Here is a 13,752-nt window from a genome sequence, read left to right as displayed (position 1 = left end):
TTTGGAAAGGAGGTCTGCAGCACCCTGAGGGAGGCGGCGAACCAGCTGAGCAACAAACTTTCGCATGCTTAGCACCTGGACGAGGTCACATGCGACATGGAGAACCAAGAATTGGCACGGCCTGCAAATGCAGCGTTTGTCAGTCGTCCTCCACACCGCTGTGGCGTGGCAGACGGTGAACGAGCTAGCGTGCGGGCGGGGAGAGCGGCATTGATTGTGCATGGTGCGGAGTGCATTGCCGTTCTTACTTAATTAACGGAGTCGCTTAGGATTTTCAGGAGAGGAGTGTGGTGCTAGCCGTCGCCCACCCTAACCCTTGTCGTGCCAGTGTGCTGTGCGATGTTTTAAGAATCCCCCCCCCCCCCCCCCACCCGCTTTCCCGCGCCGTGGGTTTACATCATGCCTCCGTCGATCCGTGGCAGCTCCAGCGCGATCGCCGCGGCACGCGCCGAGCTCACACGGGCGGCCAAGCCGCTTCCGCAGCGCGCGATCCCCGCGTACGCCGCCTACGTCAAAGAGATGATGAGCAAGCGGCCGCTGGGCGTCTCGACGCCAGAATACTTCAAGACGCTCGGTAGCCAGTGGTCGGGCATGGGTGACGCCGAGAAGGCAAAGTATGCCGCGGCGCGACCAAAGGCGCCGCCGGCCGGCAAAGGCGCAGGCGCGATCAAGCTGACGGCGGCGAGCACCGACAGCCTCGCCAAGGCGCTCAGCAAAGCGGTCATCGGCGGGCTGCTGGCGGACGTGAAGGCCGCCGCCGACGCCCCGAGCGGCGCAGCGCGCTCGCTGCTGCTCGAGGGCGGCCGGCTCAAAGTAGATAGCGTCGATGCAAAGGGCCGCATCGCTCTCACCCTGCTGCCCAGCAAGGCCAAGGAGTGACGGCGCAGGCCGGGGAGGCTCCCGGCGCCGACAGCCGCGCCTCGGAGAGGTTCCCTACGCGCCGCCCCCGCTACTACTGCATGTCTCTCTAGTACGCCCGCATGTCGCATTCCCACAGACTGTGCAGAGAGCCGAGACACACGCAACACGTGCGTTGCGCATCTCACGTCCCCCGGCGCGGCGTGTGTGGCGGCACGCGCTCCTGGCGTCGCCTCTTCCTCGCGCAGAGCAAAGACCGAAGTGAGTGTACGGCGCTTGTCCGTTGTCGGGACCTCCCCCCATCGGAACCTTTTCTTTTTTGAGAGCGCCTTCGTTGTTAATAGTACAAACCCAATGGTCCCTTGCGAGCGGGCCTTCGTGGCAGTCGCTTTTTTCGCTCGAGTGTGTGCCCGGGCGCCAGTCCCGTTGCCCAGTGTCGTGGGTGTTGGCTGCTGCCTGTTGAAGCCAGCCGCCGCACTTCCACTACCTTCGTGAGGCCTCTGCCACCGCCACGCCGTTCGAGAGTGTGCGATGTGGGACGACGTTGCAGCGGCCGCCGTCGATCCCGACATCCTGAGCCGTCGTGTCCGCTTCGTGCCAGCGCGCCGGGCGAGTCAACCGGCTGCCACGTCCGCGCTCGTGCGCGTGCTGAACCCTGGCGTGGCATCCACCGGTAAGGCGCGCTCGGATGTCCGCAATGGCGACGGCGGCGCGCTGCCAGCGTCACAATCCGCGCCAGCCGGTCCGGCGCCTCTCTTCCCGCCGGAGCGGCTCCTGGGCATGCTCGGGTGGTCCTCTGTCCGCGGCGCGGGCCCGGGCCTGTCGAACCTGGGCCAGACGTGCTTCATGAACGCGGCGCTCCAGGCTCTCGCCCACCTCCCACCCCTGGCTCAGCTCTGCCTCTCGCGCCACCACTCGCGCGGCTGCCGCGTGCTCGGCTGGTGCGCGTACTGCGAGCTCGAGGCACTGATCGTCGAGCTGCACGGCTCGGCAGCGCGGTCCCTCGCCCCGACGGCGATGGCAGGCAAGCTCCGCCTGATCGCACGCCACTTCCGGCCAGACAGGCCGCAGGACGCACACGAGTTCCTCCTCGGCCTGCTCAGTCGTATGCGCTCGGCGGCGGCCGAAGGGAAGTGCGGCGGCGGAGGGGCGGCGGACGGCGTGGGTGGCGCCGAGCCGAAATGCTGCTCCAGCGAGGTGGACCAGCTCTTTGGAGGCAGCCTCGTCTCGACCCTCACCTGTGGCGTCTGCGGCGGCAGCACGACAGCGCGCGAGTCGAGCGCCGGCCTCTCTCTTGGGCTGCACAAGGCAAGGACACAACTCACACACTCACACACACACACACACACACACACACACACACACACACACACACACACACGCACGCAAGCACGCACGCACGCACGCACACACACACACACACACACCGCTCACCCACGCGCACTGGGCCTTGCACTTTGAATGCCGTGGGGCTCCTGTCGTCTAGACGTGGAGACGCGAGGGACTAGCCTGGCCCCTGCCCCACCGCCCCGTGTGTGTGTGTGTGGAGAAGCTTGCCTGGCCTTAGGCAACGACGGTCGAGAGAGCGCTCCGCAACTTCACAGCGAGCGAGCCGGTCAAGGGGGACGACTCCTTTTGGTGTGCGGCTTGCGCTGCGAAAGTCGAGGGCACCCGCCGCCTGCGGCTCGGCGACACGCCCCACGTTCTTGTGCTGCAGCTGAAGCGGTTCCGGTACGACTGCGCGCGCGGTGCGTCGAAGCTTTGCCACGCCGTGCAGTACGAGGAGGAGCTTCGGCCTCGCCGAGATGACCCGAGATGACCTCGAGATGACCCGAGATGACCCGAGATGACCCGAGATGGCCCGAGATGGCCCGAGATGACCCGAGATCGCAGTGCCTAGGAGCTCGACCTCGCCGCAGTCTGCGAGGGTGCGGGGCTTGCGCCAGGCGGCGGCGCGCCGCTGCCGCTGACCTACCGCCTCTGCGCCGTGGTTGCCCACGAGGGGCGCGAGCTGCACGTCGGCCACTTCCACTGCCTCGCGCGCGCCTCGTCGGGCGTGTGGCACAGGTTTGACGACGACACGGTGAGGCAAGCGTCGGCGAGGCAGGCGGTGGGGGCGGAGGCGTACCTGCTCTTCTACGTGCGCACGCCCCCGCCGGCGCGCGGGGCGGCGCCAGCCTTCGCTGCAGAGGCGGCGGCGGCCGGCGGCGCGGCCGGCGATGCGGACAGCGACGCGGGCACAGACGTCTGCGTCTGGGATGGGGCGGCGGGAGGCAAGGAGGTGGCGGGCGGGGTGGCGGGGGAGGGGGGAGCGGGCACGGCGGAGGAGGGTGGTGGTGCGGCGGGCGGGGTGGCGGCGGGCGAGGTGGCGGCGGTGCGAGCGTTGCGGCGGGCGGCGCGGCAGGCGCGGCGGGTGGCGGGCGGCGGCGGGGGCGGCATGCCCCGCCTCAGCCTCCTCCCACGCCGCCGGCTGCAGAAGAGGGGTGGCGCGGCGGCGGCGCGGCAGAGGGAGGGGCGGGCGGGCGGGCCGCCTTGGCGGGGTGACCCCCCCGCGCCATCACCGATGCTGCCGCCGGTTCCGGCACCGGCGGACGAGGTTGGCGTCGGAGGCGGCGACTGCGGAGGAGGGGTGCCTCGTACGGCAGTTGCGCTGAGGGAAGACGTCGACGGAGCGGCGTGGGCAATGGGCGTGGGCGGTCCGGCCGGTGCCAGCCTCGCTTCCGCCGCGCCCCCCCCTCTCCATGACATTTCCCTGTACCTTCTCCTAAGCGGGCGCGTAGGCGCCTCGCGCGCGGGCGGCGCGTCGGCGACGTCGCGCGGTGCGAGGGCGTTACCGAGAGCTGAGCCGAGATCCTGAGGAGATGTGGCTGTCCCCCCAGACCTCCGGGGCGGTGCTCTCCCCTGTCTCTTGCACGTTGGTCACGTCTCCCGTGTTCTGTGTTCTGGAGGCGCTCGCCCCTTCGCCGCGCCACGATTTCTTTTTTTAGCGGCGTCGGTTTCTTTCTTAGGGGCCGGGGCTCCGCCGAGAGGCGCACTCTTCAAGGAGGCGGTGGGCGTGTGGGAGGGGATCGGCGAGGGCGAGGTGGCGGCGCGGAGGCGGGCGGCCGACGCGGCTGCCGGCGCAGGCCAACACAGAGACAGACAGACACGCGCGCGCACACTCACGCTCCCTGCTCACGGATTTGTACCTTGCCCCCGGGGGCTCCAGCCTTGCGACATCGAGGCGTGAGGGATGGACTAGCCCTCGCGCCGTGTGGAGAAGGTGGAGACGGTGACTTGGCCTCCCCTCACCCTAGGCGGGGCCGGCCGCAAGCGAAGGAGGAGGTGCGCCGAGGCGGGTGGTGCCACACTATCCACGAGACTTCTCGGAGCCTTCTCGGAGCTTTCCGTCAGGTACGACGCGTACGAGGCGGAGTACGACCGCGGGAAGATGAAGAAGCCGCTGCGGCAGGCGGCGGCGGCGGCGGCGGCGGAAGAGGCGGCGCAGTCGCGCGGCTGGCGGCACAAGGGCGCGGCCAGGGGGCGCGGGCGCGGGCGCGGGCGCGGGGCGCGGTAATGTTGGTGCGACTGGCGCGATTTGGTGGCTTGCAGCGCAAGCACGGGCGGGAGGGGCTACACTCGCCGCCCTCCCCGCCGCCCACCGACACGGGCGACGGGTCCTGAGCTCGCGCGCGAACGTGCTTGAGTCTCGACTGTGCGCGAAGAAACCTTTCGAATACCGAATCCGCACAGAGAAGCAATGCCGTGGTACACTATGCGCACATGAACGTATTCGAAACTGTGCACAGTACTGAATCACGGTGCGCGTGCGCGGGGTGGCCCGCGAGCGCGCGGTCTGGTGAACGTTCGGTCTACGCACTACGGCTTGGCGCGTTGGCCGCGGACGCCGAAGCACTGCAACGTGCAAGGCGTCGCGCCGGGCGCCCGGCCCTGAAGCTGTGAACAACAGTTCCTTCAGCAACCCAAAATGATCGCCCTTCGGGCACCATTTCACGCGCCTACCGGGCACCCCAACACTCCCACACGCCGAGCCACGCGCGGCCGGCGCCCCTCATGACCCTCTCCACGCACACAACGTGAAAACTGAAAACCACACGCGTACGTGTCCCCGCGCGCACGCAAACACACGCGCAGCGCCTTCAGAGCTGTGCCATGTGCGTCTGCCCTGTGCTGGCACCCCATGGCTTCGCCAAGCCGCCCGCACCAGGAGCCGCCCGCCTCTCGCACCACCAGAGCCAGCTACACGACCACTCACGCCGCGACGCGCGCGCCGCAGTGCGCCTCTCACTGAAGTCTGCGCCTGTTTCACAGGCGCCTGCACACTCCTTCAGGCACCATGCCGCACCAGAGCGCGACGCGCCCGGCAGGACGCTTCACCGCGAGGCGCGCGCGGCGGCACGCCGCGCGCGCAGGCCACCGCGCACGCGCTCCGCTACCCGATCAGGGCTGCTGCACAGCCTGCTGCAGGCTGTGCAGCAGCCCTGCCTGCTCTGAACACTCAGCCCGCGTGCTCCGCAGCTGCGCCCCTGCCGCCCCGCGCCAGACACGACACAGATCCTGCACCGCACGAAGCGCGCGCGGGGCACGCTGCGCGCGCGCTCCGCCATCCGTTGAGTCCGCTGTCCAGCCTGCCTGCACAGCACCCAGCACAGCCACAGGAAAGGTACATGTGCACGCCGCGCAGTCCAAGCACAGCGCTGCAGCCCGCACTCCGCGACAATCGCCTGCCTCTCGTCGAGCCCGCGCCTGCCGCACGCAGTACTGTGCGCACTGTATTATCCTCGGTATTTCTTTTTTCAAAAAGAAAAACAAACCCCGAAAACAACAACTTTGCCGCCTCCTCGAGCAACAACCAGAAGCGCCCATCACCAGGGGGCGAGTGTGTGTAGCACCTTCGACCCCACCGAAAAAGAAGGGGGCGAGTAGTGCATTCTAATATGCCTAGTGTCGTGCGAGGGAGTTTGTCGTAAAATTCTAATATTCTGCCGAGATCAATTCTTTTGGAAAACGCCTCTAATGCCAGCCACCAGGGGGCAAGTGTGTGTGTAGCACCTTCGACCCCGAAATGAAGGTCACCACACCAAACCGGGCGCTAGGAGAGGTGAACTGAAGGCTGAGACAACGCTCAACGGAGGCCGAGCCTGAGTGGGCGCCCGCGCGCCCCCACACAAGCAAGCCTCTGTCCTCCGGCCCACTCCAACGATCGTCCGTGGGTGACCGCGAATAACACGAGCCGAATTATGCCCACACCACCCGACCCCCCTCTAGGGACAGCAGTGCGCATCTCTTCCCGGAGAGGGAAGGAGGGGGGGGGGGGGGGGAGATCAGAGAGCCAGAGGGTAGGGAGTACCCCCGACGGACGCGAGAATCGCGAGTCGGGGGGAAAGCGAGACGAGAGACTCAAGGCGAACTTCATCGCCCGTCCAGGAGCCCCGCATTAGGTAGCGACCCCAGGTTAAGAGCTAGGCTTCCCGACAGGGCAGGGAACCCCCAGCGCGCAGGCGGGGCCCACGGTAGCCTCGTGCAGTACGCGATACCGAGAGCGCTGCAGCGCTGGGGGAGAGGCGCGCCACGCCAAGGGGGACGAGCGACGGGTTCACGGGAGGGGGAGAGTAGTGTCTTTCGCAGGATAAAAAGCAATTCTTTTTCGGGCGCCCCGCCCTCAGGCCAGCGCCCAAAGTGGAGCGCTGGGTCCCCAAAGCGAGCCCATGACAGCTCTCCCCAACCGCAGCGCGCCAGAAGGGCAGCGAACGCCGCGGGCTCCGGAGTGAAGGGTGCAGAAGACGGCGCCTTGCTCGCGTCGCCAATGAATCCGACGCACACGATGGAGCCTGGCGGTGAGAGAGCCGCGGCAGCTGAGAGGAGCGTGCCGTTTGCGGCTTCGGCGAGGTACATGGACTGGCCCTCGAGCAGCCTCTAGAGTGTCACCGACCAGCCCGGCGAACGCCGAGCCGGGCCGCCGCATCAGAGCGAGCTGCCACGGCCGACCGATTGGCCTCGGCGGTCGCCGCCTCCACCCCCGCCCTAGCAGCCTCCGCCGCAGTCTCGGCGGTCGCCACCTCGGCGACGGCCTCAGCCAACACCAGCCTCGTCCTCCGCCGCCTCCGCCGCCACCGCCGCCGCACCCACCCTCGGGCTCGGCCCCGCCGTGACGCCGAACCGAATCCTCTCCTCGTTGAGAGCGCCGCGAGAAGCCGGAGCACCCCCTCCTTGTCCAACTGCGCGGGCTTCTCACTGCCCCGGCGCCCACGTCTCGACCTTCTTGGGCAGCAGCTGGTTCGACAGGTCCTCTCCGTGGCCGAGGCAGCCGCGCTCGCCCTGGCCCCACGTGAAGACGGCGCCATCGGCGGTACGGGCGAGGTTGTGGTTGCCTCCAGCCAACACAGCGACGACGCGCTGGCCAGCCAACGCCTCGGTCTTCTTGGGCAGCAGCTGGTCCTGAGTGTCGCCGTGGCCCAGCCGGCCATCGCCTCCATAGCCCCAGCTCCAGACGGCGCCGTCGGCGGTGAGGGCGATGCTGTGCAGACCTCCAGCCGACACAGCGACGACGCGCCGGCCAGCCAAGGCCTCGACCTTCTTCGGCAGCAGCTGGTTCTGCTGGTCGCCGTGGCCCAGCTTGCCAGAGACTCCACGGCCCCAGCTCCAGAGGGCGCCGTCGGCGGTGATGGCGATGCTGTGCACGAATCCAGCCGACACGGCGACGACGCGTGGTCCAGCAAAGGCCTCGACCTTCTTGGGCAGCAGCTGGTTCTGCTCGTCGCCGTGGCCCAACCAGCCGTAGAGACCATTGCCCCAGCTCCAGACGGAGCCGTCTGCGGTGACGGCGAGGCTGTGCATGGCTCCAGCCAACATAGCGACGACGCGCTGGCCAGCTAAGGCCTCGATCTTCTTCGGCAGCAGCTGGCGCTGCGTGTTGTCGTGGCCCAGCTGGCCAAAGTTTCCACCGCCCCAGCTCCAGACGGCTCCATCGGCGGTGAGGGCGAGGCTGTGAGCCCCTCCAGCCGACACGGCGACGACGCGCTGGTCAGCAAAGGCCTCGATCTTCTCGGGCTGCCACTGGTTCTGCTCGTCGCCGTGGCCCAGCTGGCCAAAGTTTCCACTGCCCCAGCTCCAGACAGCGCCGCCGGCGGTGAGGGCGAGGCTGTGCCCGGCTCCAGCCGACACGCTCACGGCGCGCTCGCCGCCCAGCGTCGACGGGAGGCGGGTCGGCGTGTTGAGCTGCGTCACGCCCTCGCCGTGCCCGAGCAGTCCCGGCAGCCAGTTCTCAGCCTTTCCGCACGACGAGAGCCGCCCCTCGCTGTCGATGAAAAGGCTGTGCAGCGCGCCTGCCGCCGCCCTCGCCGGCGGGTTGGACTCGCGCAGCAGCGCAGCGAAGCACAGCCACCGCACGGCGCAGCTCTCGCCCTCGGGCTGCGCCGGCAGCTCGAAGCCGCGCTCTTGCGCCCACAAGCGGATGCCCTCCAGCGCCAGCGAGGCGTGGAAGAGCAGCGAGACGGCCGCGGCGCGAGCGATGTCGGCGGGGTCGCAGCGGGAGAGGGCGCGCACGAGGAGGTCCGTGGGGAGGTCGAGGAGGCGGATGGGCGGCGGCGTGTTTTGCGAGGATCTGGCGGCGGTGGAGGCGGGGGCGAGGCGGCGCGAGCGGCGCCAGCTGCGCGGCGGGGTGGACATCGCGAGAAAAAGATTTTCCAACAAAACTCCCTCGCACGACACTGGGCACAGGACTGGGCACGGGACTGACATGCGCGCCCCGTCAAGCTGACGGCGGGCGCGCTGAGGTTGCACGCCAAGCCAAGTTATATGCCAAGGGCGTGCGATCGAGAATCGGCTCACGCACCTCTGCTCGCGTAACCTCACCCATAGAATTGTCACCGCCAGTGAGTGCGAGATAGGGCTGGCCGCTGGTGGCTAGCCCCTGAGGAGAGTGACCAGAGACACCTCACATGACCCCACACACGGTCTAGTCCGGCCTCGCGGTCGGCGGAGATTGCTAGAGGACGAGCAAGCCTGCTCTAGCCTCGCACGTTGCTTCCTGTCGTCTGTTGTTTGTTGTGCCCTTGTTTGTTTCTCTTGGCACCTTGGAGTGCTGGGGGAGGCGACAGGAAGAATGTGGCCCTGAGTTATGTATACGCCAACTCAGGGTGTGTGGCAGCCAGCTGGCTGTGTGTCTTGTGAGCTTGTTTGTGTCTGTGTGTCGTTCGTGCGTGTCGTCATCATCTGTCTCGCGTCCACCCATGCCGCGTTGGTGTCCAGTCCGAGCCTGGCTGTTCTTCACCTTTCTACCTACCTACCTACGGGACTGGCTCGCACTGGCACTAACACAGGTACACCTTTAGAAGCTCCCTTGGCCACAATTTGCGCTCCCTGCGAAAAGAGATAGGAAGAGGCAGACTCCCTAGGGTGGGCGACTGCTAGCGCATCACACTCCTCTCCTTAAAATCCCTGTGTGGTGGCGGCGTGCCGTCCTCCCATCCCTCCCTTGGGTTGTCTGTTTTCTTTCTTTTTTTTTTGCGCTCCCTGGTCGATTCAGCACGGCTGACGGCTGGCGGCTGGCGGCTGCGGCGAACGGCGACGGCTCGGTTCGCGTTCGCCCCGCGACGGTGCGACTGAGCCTGCCGGCGCCAGTTCGAGTCTGGGAGCCACTCGGCGCCAGTTCGAGCGGCGGTCGGCTCGGCCACTGTGGGTGCGACGCATGATAGAGCATGCTGGGCGCCGCATCGTGTACTACCGACCCACGCCATGTCCTTCTCCCACCCCTCGTTTGGCGTGCCCGTTTTATTTATTTATTGAATACGTTGCTGAACGTATGGTCTTGCACGCGAGAGAGCGCCTTGCAAACATGGGCTGCAAGCAACGCGGGTAGGGCGCAAGAGGGAGGGAGGGAGGGAGGGAGAGAAAGGGAGAGAGCTGAGGAGTCCCGCCGGGCCTGCGCGAGCGCGAGAGTAACCCCGAGAGGGCCAAGATGAGCGGAGCAGTGTATCTATGTGCGTCATGGCACGAAATAAAGAAGTTTAGGACAGCTCGCAAATAGAAAATGAAGAAACACAAAACGTAATAAACGCGTTCGAATACTTCACCGCACAAAGTAATAGGCGAGAATTGTGCTTTGTGTCTCTCTTCTTTATGATTCATACCCGTTTAAGATCTCCAACTCCATTCGTCAAAGCGCGTCATAGCTTTGGGTTTGCAGGGGGGAGGCCAGCCGCATAGAGACTGCACACACTTCACAGGCATGTAACAAGGCATACCGCCGAGGTTGTATGCCCTTCTGCGTGCAGGATAGAGAGCGAGAGGTGTTGATGGGGACCTCTCCGTCTGCGGCTGGCTCGTGAGGACCTCTGCTCGGAAAGGTCCTCTTCGGGTGATCGCGAATTCGCGATGCTTGAGGTCTCACGCCGCGCACGGTAATTGCGCGACTAACTTTCGACCTCTGTCCCTCGTATTCACCCCAGATTTTGCCATATCCCGGCTTACCAGGTACCGCGAGCGGCGACCCGCGCCAAGTTAGCTCCATTTCCGACAAGTTCATCCCGCCCGCGACGCCGATCTTCGGCCGTCCGGAGGCCCAGGACGGGGCCTGGGACCGGCCAGGTGTGGATTCTCCACGGCGCTGCGGTGTATCTGCGCGCCCATGGAGCGTTCAGGGGTGCGCCTGAGACGTGTAGACTGCGGGGCGCCGCGATCGACGATTGTGTCGCTCACTGTCACACCGACGGCACGGTCACAGTGTGTGTGTACAGTGCGTCCACTCCGGCGACCGTGACGCCGTCGGTTCTCGCCTATACCGGCTAGTGTGGAGCTCTCAGTGTGAATGCGTGTTTTACCAGTGATGCTGCACTAGGCGGCCCGTTTTTAGCAAAAAGCAGATACCACATCGCGCGTGGTCATCGAAAAACCGCATGTTCGCCCGTCTGGGACCTCTTCGTACGGCTCCAAAAACCGCTCCTTAACGACGACTACGCGGCCCGGCGGTCGATCTGCGCCTTCTCAGCGGTGGAGGGGATGTAGGCGGTACGTGCGGACTGCGTGGTGTTGCGACGGTTTGACGAGTGCGACTCCCAGCGTCGACTTTTCGACCCCACGGAGCCTTTGCTGCTCCGGGGGGGGGGGTCTGCAAACCACCCGGCCGAACTTCAGAGTCGCGGTGCTCCTCAAATACCGCTCAAACGCCCACGATGGTGTCCCAGTGTTGTGCGAGGGGTTGTAAAATTCTTTTTCGCGGGATAATTTTTCGCGGGATAAAAGGCCGACGAAGCGACGCGTCCCGCTGCGTGAGATGGCGCCCCGCGGAGTCAGCGCCGCGATCAACCGCGCGCCAGCGGCGAGCGGCGCAGCGCGGCCACTAAATAAATAAATACAACGGACACGCCAAGCGCGGCCACCATGCGGCGCGACGTGGAAAGTTTTCTTTTTCGCGGGATAAATGGCGTTGCTCTGCCTCTCTTGCTTTTCCGTCGCACCGCTCCTCCGATTCGACAACGGCTCTGCTGTCGCCACGCCCACAGCATGGGCCCAGACGCGGAGAGATCAAGTTGCGCAGCTCCTCCAGCGCCATCTTCTCGGCACCTTGCCGCCGCGTGCGCCAACGCTGCGACTTGCGACTCGCACCAACGCCACCACCAGCGGCTCCTCCTGCTCCTCCTTTTACGAGCTCACCTTTGACACGAGCGACGCGCCGTCGACACGAGCGGCTCCTCCTGCTCCTCTCGTTACGAGCAACGGCTCCTCCACGGTGGCCTTCTCCGTCGAGCTGCTGACGCCGTACGCGTGCGATGCCATTTCGCCGACTGCCACGCTCCCGCTCTTCATGACGCAGTGGAACCACCGCGAGTGGGCGCTGCGCGCGCTCTCTCGCGGCTACGCCAGTCTTGTCTACCCCGCCGCCGACACGCGGGACGCCGCGCCCGCGTTTCAGTGCGCGTACAGGCAGACGGCGAGCATGGGCCTCATCCTCGCCCGAGCCTACGTGGCCTCGCGCGCCCTCGACTTTGCCCTCTCGCCGCCAAACGGGACCGCCGGCCTGCCCTCCTTTGCCGCTGGACGCGTCTGTGTCACCGGCCACAGCCGCAACGGCAAGCAGTCGCTGCTGTTCGCTGCCTTTGACGAGCGTGTCGGCGCGGTCGTCGGCCCGAGCTCATGATTAATTAACGATGAATCACCTATTGATTACCACCAGGCGCGGTGGTCGGCTCGTCGCCGGGCGCGCCGATCTCTTCTCCGTACGCATACTCGTCGCACAACTTCTATGGAGAGGGGCCCGACGCGGGCACGGCGGGCACCTGGTGGCTGAGCGGCATCAAGGAACCTTCTAGGACTTCTTGGAACCTTCTAGGCACGGCGGGCACCTGGTGGCTGAGCAGCATCACTCAGTACAGCGACGACCCGGGAAGAATGCCGATGGACGGCCACGGCGTGCTCGCCCTGATTGCGCCGAGGTACTGCGCGATTGCCGACGCGTGGACGGACTTCGAGGGCGACTCCACCTTTGCCGACGAAGGTTCCTAGAAGGTTCCTAGAAGGTTCTTCACGGAAACTTCTAGGCGACTCCACCTTTGCCGACGAGATGGGCGTGCTGGCCGCGAGTGAGGTCTACCGCCTGCTCAAGGCGCGGTCAGCACCGCGCTGCAGCTGCTGCACCGGCCGGCTTAAATGATCAAGTATTGGCTGCTGATTATGAAGGCGCCTAGTACAGCGTTGCAGCTGCTGCACCGGCCCGGAGGCCGCCGCCAGAAGCACCGACGCCGGGGCGGCGAACGATTGACGTTGAATGAAGAAGCCTCACTTCTGAACTAGGCCACCTCCCGCGCCGAAGCTGGGGCGGCGGATGCATGAGTAGTGACCGCCGCTCAGCTGTTATAGGCCACCACGGGTTCGACAGCGTCGCCTCCTACCTCGACTGGTTTGACCACGCCCTTGGCCGCGCGTGCTCGGCGCCCGCCTTCCCGCCGACATCCCTCCGGGAGCCTTCCGTGAGCCTTCTCGGAACTTTCCTATAGGAACCCGCCTTCCCGCTCGCTTACGCCGACAGCGAGCCAGCGTTTCAACGGCTCGTCTACCTTACGCCGGCCGGCTTCAAATGGGCGGCGTGGTGGCGGATCGTTTTCTTTTGGGACCGCGTTTTCGTTCTCCTACTCGTAGGCCGATTTCAGATGGGCGGTCTGTGGTGCAATTCTTTTTTTGAGCGCGTCTTCTTCCTCCTAGGCCGGCTTCAAATGGGCAGCGTGGCGAGACGCGTTTGCAGCGCCGCCGCCGCCGCCGCCGCCGTCCGCTCCGCTCGAGGAGCGGGTCTCGTGGCTCCTGCAGCTCGACGCGACGCCGACGGCCGTCTCCGCCGGCGCCATCTATGCGGAGGAGTAGCCTCTCTGGGTTCGGGCTCGGTGCCGTATCGGTGACTCAGACCAAGCTGTGAACCGCGCACAGGAGAGCCTCTCTGGCCGGCTCTCGTGGCCGTCGGTGATGCTCGGCCACGTGCCAGCAGAGAGCTCTGTTTTTTCTTTCCCACCTGATTTCTTTTTTCTAGGTGATGCTCGGCCACGTGCCAGCAGAGACGTCGCGTGCGCAGCGCCAGGCTGAACCGCCCCGCCCCCGCCCCCGCCCCGTCGCAAGCGCTGGGGAACCGCCCCGCCCCCGCCCCCGCGTGGCAAGGATTGGGGATCCCGTCATGTCTAGGAGCGCCTGTGGCTAGTGCCGCTTGCCCCAGCCGCCCTCCAGCTGTCCCTCTGCTGCCTTCCCCGCCGCCCTCAGCTGCTGCTGCCTGCCCCAGCCGCCCTCCAGCTGTCCCTCTGCTGCCTGCCCCGCCGCCCTCAGCTGCTGCTGCCTGCCCCAGCCGCCCTCCAGCTGTCCCTCTGCTGCCTTCCCCGCCGCCCTCAGCTGCTGCTGCCTGCCCTGAGGCCTCAG

General features: G+C 66.4%; 3 protein-coding genes across 3 annotated transcripts; all 3 read left to right on the top strand.

The window, feature by feature from the left end:
- Window positions 1-127: 127 nt before the first annotated feature.
- Window positions 128-879, top strand: EMIHUDRAFT_216700 (hypothetical protein; the record flags this gene model as incomplete). Its single annotated transcript, XM_005761675.1, has 2 exons — window positions 128-189; window positions 423-879. The coding sequence occupies 2 exons, from the start codon at window positions 128-130 to the stop codon at window positions 877-879; spliced, it is 519 nt and encodes a 172-aa protein (XP_005761732.1).
- A 510-nt stretch (window positions 880-1,389) lies between these two features.
- EMIHUDRAFT_452900 (hypothetical protein) lies at window positions 1,390-4,653 on the top strand (the record flags this gene model as incomplete). Its single annotated transcript, XM_005761674.1, has 8 exons — window positions 1,390-2,103; window positions 2,426-2,629; window positions 2,759-2,998; window positions 3,455-3,563; window positions 3,639-3,677; window positions 3,867-3,983; window positions 4,155-4,182; window positions 4,252-4,653. 8 exons carry the CDS (start codon window positions 1,390-1,392, stop codon window positions 4,412-4,414), a joined length of 1,614 nt encoding a protein of 537 aa, XP_005761731.1. The 3' UTR covers window positions 4,415-4,653.
- A 6,624-nt stretch (window positions 4,654-11,277) lies between these two features.
- On the top strand, window positions 11,278-12,783 carry EMIHUDRAFT_358570 (hypothetical protein; the record flags this gene model as incomplete). The annotated part of the gene is made up of 5 exons (XM_005761673.1): window positions 11,278-12,146; window positions 12,213-12,346; window positions 12,414-12,460; window positions 12,535-12,574; window positions 12,715-12,783. A coding segment is annotated over one exon (718 nt), but the record flags the coding sequence as incomplete, so codon positions are not given.
- Window positions 12,784-13,752: the final 969 nt, after the last annotated feature.

This window comes from Emiliania huxleyi, assembly GCF_000372725.1.
Source record: "Emiliania huxleyi CCMP1516 unplaced genomic scaffold EMIHUscaffold_70, whole genome shotgun sequence".
Lineage (NCBI taxonomy): Eukaryota > Haptophyta > Isochrysidales > Noelaerhabdaceae > Emiliania > Emiliania huxleyi.
Note: the sequence above shows the minus strand (reverse complement) of the source record. Positions and strands in the feature narration are given on the sequence as shown.